At 33.9% G+C, this 16,823-nt stretch overlaps 1 protein-coding gene and 1 long non-coding RNA gene across 2 annotated transcripts; one reads left to right on the top strand and one right to left on the bottom strand.

Annotated features, from left to right (window-relative positions):
• Positions 1-4,495: 4,495 nt before the first annotated feature.
• LOC104092690 (phenylalanine ammonia-lyase 1) lies at positions 4,496-10,513 on the bottom strand. The gene is made up of 2 exons (XM_009598347.4): positions 9,895-10,513; positions 4,496-6,405 (listed from the first exon to the last, which is right to left on the bottom strand). The coding sequence occupies exons 1-2, from the start codon at positions 10,302-10,304 to the stop codon at positions 4,656-4,658; spliced, it is 2,160 nt and encodes a 719-aa protein (XP_009596642.1). The 5' UTR covers positions 10,305-10,513; the 3' UTR covers positions 4,496-4,655.
• Positions 10,514-15,148: 4,635 nt separating this feature from the next.
• Positions 15,149-16,231, top strand: LOC104092689 (uncharacterized). Its single transcript, XR_685485.4, has 2 exons — positions 15,149-15,790; positions 15,990-16,231. It is a non-coding gene; the product is annotated as an uncharacterized lncRNA (long non-coding RNA).
• The last annotated feature ends 592 nt before the right edge of the window (positions 16,232-16,823 follow it).

Here is a 16,823-nt window from a genome sequence, read left to right as displayed (position 1 = left end):
TATTTCTCTTGTCCGAATTTGTATTCCGGACAAATATTGTATTTTATTTTTTATTCCTAGTTGAGGCTCATGTACTTGTGACACCGGGTTTTGGGGTGATTATGGGTTGTTCTGTATTGAAATTGTTACAAATATTATTATTTACTATGTAAATTCCATCTTTTACTATTTAATTGAAGGAAATATGATTTCAAAAATATTAAAATGAGAACCAAATTTAGTATTTATTTTTGGTTTGCCTGACAGCGGTGTCCGGCGCCATCACGACCTTTAATCAATTTTGGGTCGTGACAAATACCCACTAAATTCCAACAATAAACACTTCAAAACCCACATGAAAATTCATATCTGAAATTTTAAACTTATACACATGGAGTTTAAATTCTTTTTTTTTTAGTTTGATATTTTGCCATAACTGAATTATGTGCTCAGCTAATTCAAATACTAAATAAATTAGTAGTTAATTCAATACTGAATTTAAAACTGAAACCGATATAAAGAGGGAGAGAAATAAAGAAAAAGTTTAGTTATTTCCAAAACCAACAATCTTGCACAAAAATTAGAATTTAAAGAAAGTTACTTTGTTGTTGGTTGATTAACCAAAGAATAACTAGGAACGTCATTCAGCTTGGCTTTATGAGTCTTTTGTGACCGAAGGACTAGAGTTATGATGGACGATCCGATAATAAGTTTGAATGGGGTGGGTATGTTTTGTAATTATTTTAAAAATGAGTAAAGAATGGTAATAAATTTATGTTTCATGGGCATTTAGCGTAGATTGCTCAATAATATTTCATAGTTTACAAAATTTTGTGGCCCATTACAAAATTTTTATTAGTTTTATGTCAAATCTTTCAAGGAGTTCTTTATTTTTATGTACAAGAGATTTGAATATAGAATACAAAAGATCTTTGCGGTGTCAATTTTCTTCTATTCAAATACTCCGTAAAGATTACGTTGAACCATTAAAACGCAAAGAGATCTTTGCAGAGTTTTTTCCTTCTATTCGAATGGTAAAGAGTTAATTTTTAACCACTTCCTTTTTGTATGTTCAAATGCCTACTAAAAGGAATTAGGTACTAAAGGTTTATGTCCTTTTATTTAAATAATATCATCTCTGATTCAGAATATAATCCTAAAAATAGTTTGCAAGCATTGCAGTACTACTATTTATATCTTTTACTCCTAACTAGTACTCCTAGGAATATTCTTCTCATTATTAAAATGTGACCCAATTCTCCTGTTCAAAGTTCAGGATTTATTAACATTGCAAATTAGAACATTTTATTATTTTTTCACTTTCATGTACTTACCAACTTTTTTGTCAACAAGTTGATTAAATTAGCGGCCGAAAAATTAGAACAAATATCACTATCTCTCTTCTCACCTACCAACCCAAGAAGGGGATTTGTCACTAACCAAGACTTAGTCACAATTGAAATGCATTAATATTGACAAGCAAAAGATTAAAAACATGTATTTACATATCTGTCTCATCAACAATCCTGAGGCAATAGGGCCGGCAAAATCAAACTAATGGCCACAAATGAAAGGGCAGAAGTCAAGAACAAAACAAGAGCTACCTAAACCAAAATGTAGGGCCAATGAAAGATAATTAAACTTGTTGAAGTGATTTTCTTATTCTCATGTAACGACCCGATCGATCGTTTTGAGCATTTGTACTTTGCTCGTTAGTTTACGTGCATGAGTAGCTCCGTATGATGTATTATGACTTATGTAAATCGTCGGTTTTGGTTTTCAGGTTATTCGGAATCGATTTGGAAGAATGAATTTTATGGTTTAAGCTTTAAGTTGGAAGAGTTGATCAAGTTTGACTTTTGTGAATTTGACCCCGGAACAGAGCTTTGATGGTTTCGTTAGGTCCGGATGGTGATTTTGGATTTGGGCGTATGCCCGGATTTGCATTTGGATATTTCTAGAAGGATTCGGCGCTAAACGACGAAAGTTGGAAATTTGAAGGTTTGGAAAGTTCATAAGTTTTACCGGGAGCTGACTTTGATGATATCATGTTCGGATTGTGGTTGCGGGAATTTGAATAGCTTCGTTATGTCATTTGGAACTTGTGTGCAAAATTTAGGTTCATTCTCAGTTGATTTGATATGTTTCGGCGCGAGTTTTGGAAGTTGAAAGTTCAAAGTTCATTCTAGTTCGAATTAGAGTGCGATTCGTCGTTTCGATATTGGTATGTGTGATTTGAAGCCTCGAGTAGGTCCGTATTATGTTATAGAACTTGTTGGTATATTCGGACGGGGTCTCGAGGGGCTCGGGTGAGTTTCGGACGAGTTTCGAACCATTTCGTCGCATGTTGCATGTGGCTAAGGCTGTTGGTTCTGATGTGGTCGCATCTGCGGACAATTGGTCGCAGAAGCGACATCGTAGATGCGGGGCCTTCTTCGTAGAAGCGAGGTGAGACCTGGGCAAGGAAGATCACAGAAGCGGAAGCTCGGGCATATCTGCAGCCCCGCAGAAGCGAGGGTCTTGGGCACAAGAGCGAGCTTGAGCGCAGATAGACACGCGTTTGGTTTCGCACCTGCAGTTGCACAGAAGCGGATGGAGATCCGTAGGTGCGAGGGGTTAGTTGTCTATTGGAGTCCGCAGAAGCGGAGCTTGTGTCGCAGAAGCGACGCTGCCGATGCGGCTTATGTGTCCGCAAAAGCGGAAATGGCTCCGCAAAAGCCTTTAAATCGAGGGTTTGGTCGTTTTGTTAATATTTTGTGATGTGGGACTCGGATTGAGGCAATATTTGGAGGCAAATTTCATCATAAGAATTGGGGTAAGTATTCTACACTCGGTTTTGATTATATTTCGTGATTTTATCTTATTTTTAGTAATTGGATTATGAGTTTTAAATAGAAAATTTGGGGATTTTAGCCTAAAGCTTCATAGAGTGGGTTTTGAGTTTTGAATGTCGATTCGGAGTCGGATTTGAGTTAAACTAGCATTGTTGGACTTGTAATTGAATCGGTTGTCGGATTTTATAAGTTTCATCGAGTTCTGAGGCGTGGGCCTGGGTTGGGATTTTGAGTCGATTTTAGACTTTTGATTAAAGATTCGATCTTTATTGATTGGGTTTGTTTCCTTTAGCGTTAATTGATGTATTTGAGTTGCTTTTGGCTAGTTTCGAGTCGTCCAGAGGTCGGTACGCACGGGATGGCATTTTTGGAGCATCGCTTGGCCTGCTCGGTATTGGATTTGGCTTGTGCGAGGTAAGTAACACTTCTAAACTTAGGAGCTGAGGGTATTAACCCTGATTATACGTGTTATGTATTTGGTGTTGAGGTGACGCACATGCTAGGTGACGGGCGTGTGGGCGTGCACCGTGTGAAATATGACTCAGTTATTTCTGTGGTACTGTGTAGTTACCTGATCTTATCTGTAACTATAAAATCTCTACGTACTAGAGTTTTTGAGCTGTAACCATGTCTAGACCACATGTTTATTTTGTTGGGATCCACCGAGGTAATTGTTGTTGTTGAGTTATTTTCTTACATTGCAATTACATACTCAGTCATACGCATTCATTTGCATATCATATCTCAGTCTCTGTCACCATTTATTGATACATCACATCATTATTTTTGGGCTTATTTTGCATGGCATTGTGAGCCCGAGAGACTGGAGAGATTGATGACCGAGCGAGGCCGAGAGTTTGATTCTGAAGATATTGATTATTTATGGGATCGGGCTACACACCGCAGCATGTTTTGTTGATTTATGCCATGATTGGCTTGTTATAGCGCTTGGGCTGAAAAAACCCCTCCGGAGTCTGTACACACCCCAGTGATCGCATGTATCTACTGAGTACGAGTGCCGAGTGCGAGTACCGAGTGATTGGGAGGATTGGGTAGCTGTGAGGACTGAGTGGCTGTGAGGACTGAGTGGCTGGGAGGACTGAGTGAATTGATACTGTGAGAGTATGCATATGGTTTTATCACTGATTTGCATCGCATTCGACATGCACACTTGATATACAAGCATAGAGATACATTTTTCTCATGTTGTACGGCATCACGTCATTCATGACTTCTCATACATATTGACATACATGCATAGAGATGTACTTTCTCCATGCCATTTGAAAATGAAACATTTACCTGTTGAAAAGTTTTGGGGGGAAATCACAGTTTTCAAACTTACTCATAAATTTGGTGATTTTGATAAAGGATTTGGGTTTTCACTATTAAACTTGAAAAGCATGTCTATTTTCCTGAAACTGTGAATTAACTGAGCATTTTATCTCTAAGCTACTTCTTTTATTACTTCCATTATGTTATTATGAACTGTTGTTGGCTATTGATATTGGACCCTGACCTGTGTTCTAACTCATCACTACTTTCAACCTAAGGTTCACGAGGGAGTACACAAGTTTGAAGTAACTTTTTTGTGTAGTCACAAAAGTTTAAATACAGTTGCTAAAAACAAGATACAAATATTATCAATAAGTTTTAAGTCCCAAAAATTTAAATACAGTTGCTAAAAACAAGATACAAATATCAAATATCATCAATAAGTTTAAGAGTCACAATTTTTCTTACAAACCCTTAAAAGTTCTCAAACTAGAAAAATAAACTTACAAAGTAATGTACCTACATTGTGAAGCCAATAACTTTATCTTTTTTTTCCCACTTTTTTCTCTAGCAAAGTGGAAGAGGAGCACCATTCCATTTCTTCAAGCAATCAAGCAATGGATCTACCAACTTCCCTTCATTCATAGCAGTGAATACTTTGTCAAATTCTTCTCCAGGTGATTGGACTTTCTCGCCTGTCAAATAATTAGTCCTTAATTCTTCCCTCACAAACTTGTACAATGGATATGACCTGCATTCTTGAATCCTATTAGGAATTGCTGGCTTCCCATTCTCCAAGTTACATCTAGCACTCTCAATTTCCTTAGGCAAAACAATCTTCAATTCTTCCTCAAATGCACTGATTTTATGGAAAATTGAAGTGCTAGAATTCGTCTCCTCATTACTATTCAATAGGGCATGGTCCACTAACACTTGTCTTAACTTTTGCATTAGTGGATAGTTAGCACTGCAGGGGTCATCAGCATATGCAAAACAATATTCTCTATCAACCGCTGTGAGCAAGTCTTTCTCGCTGAATCTTGAATAGTGAAGCCCTCCATTTTGACCAGTTATCAGCACTTTCTTGGCCACTAAACTCACTGCACTTTTCACTGAAGCCTTGAGATTTTCTTCCAAGTGCCTCAAGTCAATGGCTTGGCAAAGTGCTACTAGATAAGTAGAAGACATGAGTTTCAAAATGTCGACCGCCTCAGCTGTTTTTCTTGAGGAGATTAAGCCCAAAGAGTTTACATCTTGGTTGTGTTGCTCAGCACTTTGGACATGGTTAGTCACTGGATTTGCAAGAAATTGGAGTTCAGAACAGTAAGATGCCATAGCAATTTCAGCACCTTTGAAACCATAATCCAAGCTAGGATTCCGCCCCCCGGTCAAATTTGAAGGTAATCCATTGTTGTAATAGTCATTGACAAGTTCAGAAAATTGTGCAAACATAAGTTTCCCAATTGAGGCAAGTGCTAGCCTGGTGTTGTCCATTGATACGCCTATTGGTGTCCCTTGGAAATTTCCACCATGCAATGCCTTGTTTCTTGAAACATCAATCAAAGGGTTGTCATTAACTGAGTTAATCTCTCTTTCAATCATTTTTGTTGCTGATCTAATGACCTCAATTTGAGGACCTAACCATTGTGGAGATGTACGTAGAGCGTAACGATCTTGCTTAGGCTTTTGTAAAGGGTCCATTTCATGGATTTTCTTAGCTTCCTTAACATAGGAACTTCCATCTAAAATATGTTCCATTATAGCTGCAGCTTCTATTTGGCCAGGGTGATGCTTCAATTTATGTGTCAAATGGTCTGTAAACTCAGGCTTTCCTTGCATAACTTCAGCAAAAATAGCTGATAAAACTTCAGAAAGAACAGCGAGAATGTTAGCCTCAAAAAGAACCATAGAAGCCAAACCAGAACCAACAGCAGTGCCATTAACCAAAGCTAAGCCTTCTTTGGGCTGCAACTCAAAGAATCCAGTGTCTATACCGGCCAGTTGAAACGCCATGACAGCATCCAATAATTCTCCATTAGCCCCAGTTGCTTTGGAATTGGGCCGGCCCGTTAAAAGCCCAGCAATGTAGGACAGTGGTACCAAGTCACCAGATGCTGTGATTGTGCCACGGAGAGGCAAACATGGGGTGATGTTATTATTGAGCAATTTTGTTATAGCTTCCAAGATCTCAAATCTTATGCCGGAGTAGCCTTGAAGTAGGGTGTTGATCCTCACTAGCATGGCGGCCCTCGTGGCGGAGTGTGGCAGCGTGTGGCAAGACTCTGTCCCATTGCCAAAAATTCCGGCATTCAAGAACCTGGTTCAGATGACATTCCATTTAGCAAATCAGCTTTAAGTTGACGTACAAAATTAAGCTGTAGAAATGACACCACGTAGCCACTTTAAAGAGGTGTCATTTAGGAATTAATCGGTGCGTCATGAATTTTAGTTTTTCATTTTACTTTTTCTAGACAAAAATTCATGAATTATCTTAAAGTTAAGATTTTTAGTTTATAATTTAGAAAAAAATAAGTACTAGCTAATCTATAAATAGTTTCCATGTGCACTTGAAATGTATTAAAGCACTAAGAATAATAAATACGGGTAAATTTTCCCTCAAATTTTAGTAAAAGTGCTAGTGTTGGACCATTTTAAACCATTAAAAGAGTAATACCGATCAAAATCAGAGCCAAAAACGTAATTTTCCCTTAAAAAGCAAACAAATCCTGTTACATAATATAATGGAGTATATTTTTGGGGGCTTTTTCTTTGTTATTTTAGGCTATTTCTTTAAATTATTAAAAGTTGAGTTGGAACATCTTGTGTCTGAGAGAGTCTCTCTTGTAAATAACGTTACTATGGTTTAATGGTTGGGACCCTAACAAATCTGTGGATCAAATAGACAGATGTTCCATCTATTAAATGCCATCTTTTTAGACAAAATTAGACCTAAATCTGCAGCTATCATTTATTAGGCAAAAAAAGAAAAAGCAAAAGCAACTTTGAACCATAATGTATAAAGGCTTTCATGGAGTGATCACGTCCGTATGGGCTATTCATTTGGGATGTTTACAACGTCAACACTTTTTCTGGTTAATTAATAATTCGATTTGTTGGGAGTATGGTTGTCAATGGTTCAGTTAGGCCGGTTATTTTATAAAATTTGTACCATACCAAATTTTCGATTATTCTATTATGTATAACCAAAATTAAACTTTTCGAAACCGTCTCAATCATGTCAGTTTCTCTTCGGTATCGGTATCGGTACGGTTCGGTTAATTTTCGGTATTTTTTTAAATGTCATGTAAAAGTCGCTAGTAAAAGTAAAATAAAATAACATACATACTTTTATTGGACTTAGCAAAACTCTCTAGACAGTTTTACTGTTTAAATGGTGATGAATTAAGAAAACATGAAAGATGGTCATAGTATAGATCCATTAACTACTCTACAACAACGTAAAAAAAACTAAACAAAGACAAAGAAAAAATAAATCACACGAGTAGAAAGATATTAACCAAGTTGGGACTCAAAAATAAAGTCTATAGAAGATTAAATATTCAAAATGATAAATCTAAATCATACAAAAGGAAACATATTCCATACATTGTAGTTTGCTACTTATAATCGCTAGAATTCTTTGCGTCTTGTTAGTGAATATGCTAGAAATAATTTAGTTTCAGTAGGAGTAACATAATAGGTTTGGGAATTAGGATTTTGACTTTAATTACTTATTGGCTTGTAATCATTTTTATAATTTCAAAGGTTAAAGGAAAAATTTAATGTTTTATTATTTTTAAACTTAGTATATAAATATATTTTTCACATGTAAATTTATTCGGTACGGTTCGTTATTTTTTTGGGTTTATTTTCATAAAATAAAAAACTTACCCTAATTATCAGTACGGTTGTAGATTTATATAAAAACCTACGATTTTCTTTTTTTAAAAAAAAAACTAAAAATCGATTCAGTACGGTATAGTTAGATCGATTTAATCGATTTTTAAATATCTATTAACACTCCTAGTTGGGGGCTAAATTAAGTTGAATTTAATTAAGGATTGAGAAAGGGCTTCCTTTTACTTGCATAACGTGTCTGGATCTACTTTTCAAAATCTGCAAACAAACCTATCATGATTCATGTTAGTGATATAGACTTCATTTTTTTAATATTAACAACTCCACCATTTCTACTCACCAGCATAGAAAATAATATATATATATAAGGATTGAGAAAGGGCTTCCTTTTACTTGCATAACGTGTCTGGATCTACTTTTCAAAATCTGCAAACAAACCTATCATGATTCATGTTAGTGATATAGACTTCATTTTTTTAATATTAACAACTCCACCATTTCTACTCACCAGCATAGAAAATAATATATATATATATATATATATATATATATATATATATTGTTTCAACAGTTAGTAATGGCATAACCCCCAAAAGCATGGTTGAGAAAAAAGTGGGAAAAGTGAAGAATTGCACGAAAGCAAAAGCATAATTATTTTCAACGAAGATTAATACTCTATTAATAAACTTGATAATTCGACTTATGTGAGTGAAAAAATTTGGAAGAAAAATCCATGAAATATAAAGGCATCTTTGTTTTCTTTTTCTTGACTTTTACCCCCCATCTCTTTCCATGCCTTGCCACCTAGTTTTTAAAAGACAAGCTGGACATAGAGACGTACCTCCAAAAGTGTAGAGTTTAAGTTTTATGTATTAATATTGAAAAACATATATTCAATTAAGTCATTTATAAGGTAATGAAAAGTTATGTAACTCTGATCTAATCTACTATCATAATATATGTTTTTAATATTAACAACTCCACCATAACATATATTCAATAATATATGTTTTTAATATTAACAACTCCACCATTTCTACTCACCAGCATAGAAAATAATATATATATATATATATATATATATATATATTGTTTCAACAGTTAGTAATGGCATAACCCCCAAAAGCATGGTTGAGAAAAAAGTGGGAAAAGTGAAGAATTGCACGAAAGCAAAAGCATAATTATTTTCAACGAAGATTAATACTCTATTAATAAACTTGATAATTCGACTTATGTGAGTGAAAAAATTTGGAAGAAAAATCCATGAAATATAAAGGCATCTTTGTTTTCTTTTTCTTGACTTTTACCCCCCATCTCTTTCCATGCCTTGCCACCTAGTTTTTAAAAGACAAGCTGGACATAGAGACGTACCTCCAAAAGTGTAGAGTTTAAGTTTTATGTATTAATATTGAAAAACATATATTCAATTAAGTCATTTATAAGGTAATGAAAAGTTATGTAACTCTGATCTAATCTACTATCATATATTAAACTACAATCGATAATATAAATATCATTACACTGTCAATGAATATATAAAATTCAAATTCAAAATATTATGTATATTCAAAATATATATCGTTTTCACTCTTCCAAACACTAACTAAATACTGTACTCCCTCAGTCTCATTTTATGTGACACGATTCACAGTACGAAAGTCAAACAATCTAATCTTCACTGTGAATATTTAGGATATAGAATCTTTAAATTATTTTAAATAAATTTTTTAATTTAAAAAGTACATAACAAGTATTATAAGTCACAATAATTAACAATGTAAAATATTAAAAAAACACATAAAAATTTACGAAAAAAACTCTTCTAATTCGCAAAATAGTAACTATGTCACGTAAACGTAAAACTTATTGCGAGAACTTTTAGACTAGGTAACCAAGATTGTGACATGAGGTACGTACGTAACATGTAGTGATAATAATTTGTGTTTACCTTATTAGCTCCTTCTGTAGAGCTGCACCTTGTTTGGTCCTCCTATGTGATGTAGCACCAAAACCAGTAGTAACACCATAGCTATCAGTCCCATTTTTCATGCCTTCAATGACCCAATCACTGCTGGCCTTGACGCCCGCCCTGGCTGCCTCCGCCAGCTCCACCATCACCTCTGTGCCCGACCTGCCTGCTATCGCGGCCACTTGAGCTATCGTTAGCGTCTCACCCCCTAGCTGAACCACCGGCTTCCTAAACTCCTCCACCATTTTCTTGACTTCATCAAGGTGGCTACCCTTGAGTGCATCAGCTGCCATGTTCCAATTCAAAGGGTCTTGTTGTTCATTACCCTTAATACATAATTCTTGACTAGCATTATTATGACCATTACAATTTCCATTGGCATACTCCATTGTTATGTAAAGGGTAACAAACTCTCAATGTTTTGGACAAATACTTAATTGGTTAGGAAAGAAAACTATATGTGATGTTTGATGAATAGTATTGGGCTATAGGTGCATGTATATATGACTGTATTGCTCTATCTTTATTTGATTGGTGGAATTAGGAAATTGCAAAGCTTATGAGTATTAGCTTAAGCTGAATTTCCTGAGTTTGTTGAGCCAAAATGTGTGTGTTTAAATAGAATGGGAAGATACATTGTCATTAGAGTGTTGGACTTTGGCAGGCCGATGTGTTAGTTGAAAATCAAGATTGGCCGTTGGATTGCACATAGGAATGGACGGCTGAGATTCTAGACACGTGGAGAACATGAGGTAGTTGTACTTGGATAAGGAAGGGCAGCCAGGGTAGGCGTATTTTCACTGACAGCCACTCTTCAAACCCCCCACCTCCCCCCCACCCCACACACACACACAAAGATCCACCAAGAAAGAACCCACCAACCCTCTTTTAATTTTTTTAAGCGGTTCAAGAATTTATATTTGTATGTACAAAAAAAAAAGCAGTTCGGTGCACAAGATATCTCTCGTTCACACAGGGTTCGAGGAAGATGTGATGTAAACAGCGTACCTAATGCAAGCATTAGTAGCTGTTTCCACGACTATGTTTGTAGATACAATAATAGCAAATTTACGCCAGTGGCTCGAGCTGAAAAAACTTTTATTAAAAAATGCTTCTTACTATAATGAGCTACATTGCGACGTTAATTCGGATTAGTTGATTCAATGAATTATATTACAGATATCAAATAAATAAATAAATAAATAAATATATACATATATATATATATATATATATATAAATTTTATGTCAAGGGAACGTATAATATTATTTCCCTCACTATATATAAACTTTTATTCGTGTGCAAATGAAGGTGGAAAGGGAAGGATGTTTGTTCAAGTCAAAGAGGAAGGGAAAGAAAGGGTTTGGGCGTGGTTGTTGGGAAGGACTCAAACAAAAGCAACACGTCATTTCACATTTGAGGAATACGTGAAAAACGTCACAAAAAGTGAGGCAAAATAATTTCCATAATTTTGACTTTTCGTCTAAATGGGATGTTTTAAGAGTGATTATTTTCACTTTTGTGGGCACGGACAAAATGAATATTCCATTAAGCTAAATTTTGGTGTACTATTTAGTTGAAGATCTTTATTCATTCAACTCTCTTGATGGTAACTCGGAATCTTAAAGTTTTTCAGATAAGCAATATACGGTAGTACACTTTTAATCAATTTATTATAAGGTTTATTTTTCTTTATGCATCAAGTATCCGAAATTCACAAATTCAATCAAATACGCAAGTAGGCCAACTAAGGGGGAAAATATACCAAGAGGTTCTTCGTTCCCGAGTTCGAACTGGACGAATGGATTTAACGATCTCACACAACTCTGCGTGGTTATTATAGGAGTATCAGTCTAGCAGTTAAACCATGAAAGTAATTATATCTAGAATAATTTTGGAGTCGTTAGATTGAAGTTTTAATAAAAAGATCATTTGCATGTATTATACATGAAACTGCACACAAATTGTTGATAAATATTTCAATGCAAATAGTTATTATTGTCCAAAATTTGAGTATTAATTACTTTCTATAGTTTTAATAATGTTCAAATGTAGATGCCAGTAATATTTAAGAGGCATGTTTGTACAGTACTTCGAGTAACTCTAGTAGTAGTAAAATAGTTATATTATGGATAAGTTCCAATAACTACAGAAAAGAAAAAGAAGAAGCAAGAGATTATGAAATTATATAGAAAGTAAATTAAATATAGTTACATTGTGACTACGAATATCACTGAAATTACTGTTCTCGACTTAATTATTTTGACAAGTACAGTATATTTATTGACTTAAAATTTTATATAAATTTGGTCATGTACTCTCATGTTTGACATTTTATAATTGGGATAATGTAGGGTACGAGGGTGTGGCTACACTAACAATGTAAAAGTGTTAAAACATAGTTTTAATTTATATGATAGTTTTTTCTTATTAGTTCATTTAAAAGGAATGATATATTTTTATTTTTCAAAATAATTTAATTTTAATTTTTTTATTTTGTTCATTTATTGAAATTTATTTATAATCACACAAATATTATGACTCCACAAAGCTTTTATAACTTTTAAGACCATAAATTTTAAAAAGCTTTCTTTGTTTGTCTTTTTTTTTTTCCTTAAACCCGATATCTAAGTCAAACTACGTCATATTAAGATGAGGGAGTTCACAGACATCGAGCTACATTCTATATTGACTCAACCTACCATTTCATTAACAATAAAATATGAGTTGCAGTAGTACAAAACTTTATAAATTTTTACTTGTTGCTTTGCCAGAAAAACACGCGGTACATACTGATCGTATATATGCAATTTTTTGTTTTGTTTATATTGGGGTTGTGTCGTACGAAAGATGTTATATAAATAGTGTCGATTAATTGTTGAAATTTGTCTCGTAATTAAGTGAATTGGATTTGCGACTATGATGGCCTTAAAATTGGGTGAAATTCAAAAATAGTCATATTTACATGTGGTAATTGAAAATTAGTTACAGTTTTAAATTTTTTTGAAATTTAGCCACTTTTCATGTAAAGATAAATCTGAACGAAAATACTGTTCAAACTCCAAAAAATATTTCAGCATAATATACTGGAATTTGAATTTTATACATGTGAACTTGCAGCATAATATACTGGAGTTCCAACTTAATATACTGGAGTTCCAGCATAATATACTGGTCCAGCATAATATGCTGGAAGTTCATACACAGGTACTCCAATCTCTAGTTTATGATGCTGAAACTTTCCGTGTGCTGGAGTTCCAACATAATATGCAGGAAGTTCATACACAAGTGCACCAATATAATCTCCAGTATATTATGCTAGAACTTTCTGTGTTGCAGCAAAATAGTGGCTATTTTTCAATGACTTTGCAAACCCTGGTTATTTTTCAATTACCAGTCCGAAAACTGGTTAGTCCGTGCTATTTTCACCTTAAAATTTTACTCTTTGTTTCAAAATCAATATTTATTTTTTATTATACTTGCTACTATTATTTACAGGTGTAACCTCATATTATTGGTTTTTAGAAAATATTATTTACAAACATATATAAAAAATTCCTTTTGTTTTGTTTTGTTTTGCGAAGCAGGCGATACCTCTCATTAAAGAGTGTCTCTATCACTGTGGGCACACATAATATAAGCTGGACGATTGGTTGCTACAATTTATCAACCAAAGATCAAAATATGGACGTAAAACTTATTTTTCCTACCAACCTTTAGGTTTATGTCGTACTTTTCCATTTCTTTGCCCAATTAATTTGTACAAAATATCAAGTTTATCCCTCTCAAACCTTTTATAACATTCAATTTTGCCAACTTTAGATTTTGTCTCAGATCTACTAAAAGAAAATTGATCTAACAATTCTAGGAGCATATATAATAGTATATCAATTAGGATAAGTGATAAAGTTTGACTAGGACAAGCTTAATATTATTATGCAATAGTTTATATGAAAGAAGAAATGCCATATAAGGATATACTAAAGAGAACAAATAAAATTTTGGTTCATTTTAATTCAGCTTGACCAATTAAATTCATTGTTCGTAGGTGAACAATGTTTATAAGAAGCTACCTACCCACCCTGATCAAGAGATAACCACTCGTGAAGGCTGAGATATATACGTGATAGTAAGTTCAATACGTTTGGTATGATAAAAATCATTTTTTGAAAAATGATTTATTTTTTGAAAAATATACTTCTAGTATTTAGTTAGAGAATGAAAATTATTTTTCGGAGAAACATTTAGTGTTATAGATAGATGAGGATAATATTAGCAAATATATAGTTTTTTGATGAAATTTTTTAGTACTAAAAATTTGATAATAATATATGAGTGTTGGTAAAAGCAATAATATAAATTTGAAAATTAGAGATAATTGTGAAGAAGGATAACTTCCATCAAAAAATGAGCTAGGAAATATTTTGGTAGAAAATATTTTCGCTAAAAACTAAACACCAAAAAATGATTTATTTTCTTCCCTCGTACCAAATGCAACCTAGATGTGAACTCAGCATCCTGAATTAATTCGTCCGCCATTCTTTCTGACTTCATTCTTTTTCACTTCAACGGCTTCTTAATTATTGTACCAAATTGTTTGATTAAATTCAAAAACTGCTATTGTATATAACTTTTATCATTTTTTTTGGTTTTATTATTTTTAATGATCTTTTTACTCCGGATACACTCTTTTTATTTTTATTTTTTTATCTTAAGGAATAATTACTCTACGAGCGAGTGAGTCAATACATGAAATTTTGTGCAAGTCAAGAAAAGAAATTTCCTCGAATCTTTATCTTTTCTTGTTAGGATCAAATTTGAAAATTTGCTTCTCTTCAAGATTGGTCAGCAGTCAGCAGAAAAATTTATATTGTTGCCTGCATTTGCTTATTTAAAGTTGTGATTTGTCATGTTGATAGGCTTAATTAACTAAGTAATCATATTATGAATGGATGATTTAAAATGAGGAAATAAGCAATAAATTTTGGTAAAATAAATTAAAGTAAAGCATGCTTGATTGATTTCGTCAAGTCTTGCTAACCAACAATCACAAGATAAGCTATTGCCCGTTTATACCTTTTTGTCATTAGAGGGTTGGTGGTGACTTGGTGTAGTGGGAAAAAGATTTTATTATTTTTTTTTAAAATAGAGGGGGTTGGTGAAGAGACCAGATTTCACGAGCTTTGACTTGAATTTCATCCTTACTTTTTGCCTTTGTCTAAGTTTCAATAATATACTCATTCTGGTACATATTATTTGTCTTTTAAATATTTTATATATTTGTATATGTATACGGGTAAAACCGAGCCCATGAGAGACATCGTCTTCCGATGAAGCAAACGGAGCAAGAGACGTAACGGCAGGGAACAAGAATCGAGACCAGGAGCCCCTCGAGTCGGAGTCTGGGCAAAGCACCCGGCCTGGGAGTATCGGGGCCATGACCCCAAGTTCGGTTTGAATCCCAATGGCCTCGGAGAACACTACCAGGTAACTGAGCACGACCAATAAAAGGCCATGATATCCGTGACCAGCCGGATATCACGGCACTTATCGGCACAGAACCAGTGATTGGTTAAACAGAAGATTTTTTACCTTTCATAGAATTGTAGTTAGGGTAAAACTCTCATACTATATAAAGGGGGTCTGATTATTCATTAGGGATACTGTAACACGAATATCAAGACAATATATTATTATTTCCTCAGCTATTCAAAGTTCTAATTCTTGTTCATGAGTGCTTGGTCATTGTGAGTCCGCGATCTAGGGCGGATATTTTAATAATGCAAAAAAATTGTATGGATCTTACTTTTTGTTGGGGATGCGGAATTTGGGAACATTGGTGCTCTGCTTCCTTTCAGAAAGTAAAAGTTACAGGTAATTGTCTCTTTTCTTGTATTCAGTATAGAACTTTCAATTTGTTTTAATTTTAGGTCTTGGGTTGGTGAGAAAATGAAACAAATGGATAGATGGTAAAGAATAGATTGATTCTTGTAAAAAGTTATTTGATTTATTTACCTCAAAGTTACAGTAATTTCAGGTTCATATATATAAGTTCTTGCTGATTTGAATTCAGGGTGAGCAGTTTCTGGGTTTCAAATTCCTTATCACAAATAAGGGTATGGAGAGGTACCACTCGAATCGGGAGTTATCTTGACATTCTGATATAACTACATGTTACTTTGAAAAGGTTCCACTTTGTACTTCCTGTTCCGTATGATTCATCATGTCCGTACAGAAAGATCCATGGGGTGCAAACGGTCATGTGTAAAATACAGATGTATTACGATTTAGTAGTGTATTATTCTCATTTTTCTCTTGCTCCAACTTCTTTCTTTTGGTAAATGCAGTAGCGGAACTATTGTTGCTTCAAAGCTCAAGCTTTATGCATACAGGTACAGCTCGGTTTTATAGTATAACTAGTAAATAGCGCGGTCATCAAAAGAGAAAAAAAATATGGCGGATACTCTACTAATTGTGAGTCCGCGATCGAGGGCGGATACTCTACTAATTGAACCATAAAGTTTCAAGGAAAAAAGAGTAATTTCTTATTTTTGTCTAAAGTGTGAAATATTTTAAAACAAAGTAATTTGATAAAACAACTAAAATTTAAGACCAAAGGCACTCACTTCGATCAATAATAAGTGATTTTTGGCCTTTGACACACTCTTTAAGAAAATACTAACTCCTAGAAGAAAAGAAGAAGATATTTTGACTAAATTACACTTAATTAAAATTAGCATATTATTAACTTGACATATTGAAATTTGTAAACAAGGGAAAAGTTTGGAAAAACAAAGTTAATTCTTTTTTGATTATGTAATATATATCACTTATTTATGATCATAATAAAAAGGCAAAAGAATCACTTATTATGGACCGGAGGGGGTAATATTTATAATTTGTTAAG

Source organism: Nicotiana tomentosiformis, chromosome 5 (assembly GCF_000390325.3).
Source record: "Nicotiana tomentosiformis chromosome 5, ASM39032v3, whole genome shotgun sequence".
Taxonomy (NCBI): domain Eukaryota; kingdom Viridiplantae; phylum Streptophyta; class Magnoliopsida; order Solanales; family Solanaceae; genus Nicotiana; species Nicotiana tomentosiformis.
The sequence above is the reverse complement of the archived record's forward strand: the minus strand, read 5'-3'. Positions and strand labels throughout refer to the sequence as shown.

Coding starts and splice junctions, on each gene's coding strand:
- LOC104092690 (XM_009598347.4), bottom strand. CDS start 10,304: ATGGAGTATGCCAATGGAAATTGTAATGGTCATAATAATGCTAGTCAA. Junction 6,406..9,894: donor CTACAGAAGGAGCTAATAAG/GTAAACACAAAT, acceptor CATCTGAACCAG/GTTCTTGAATGCCGGAATTT.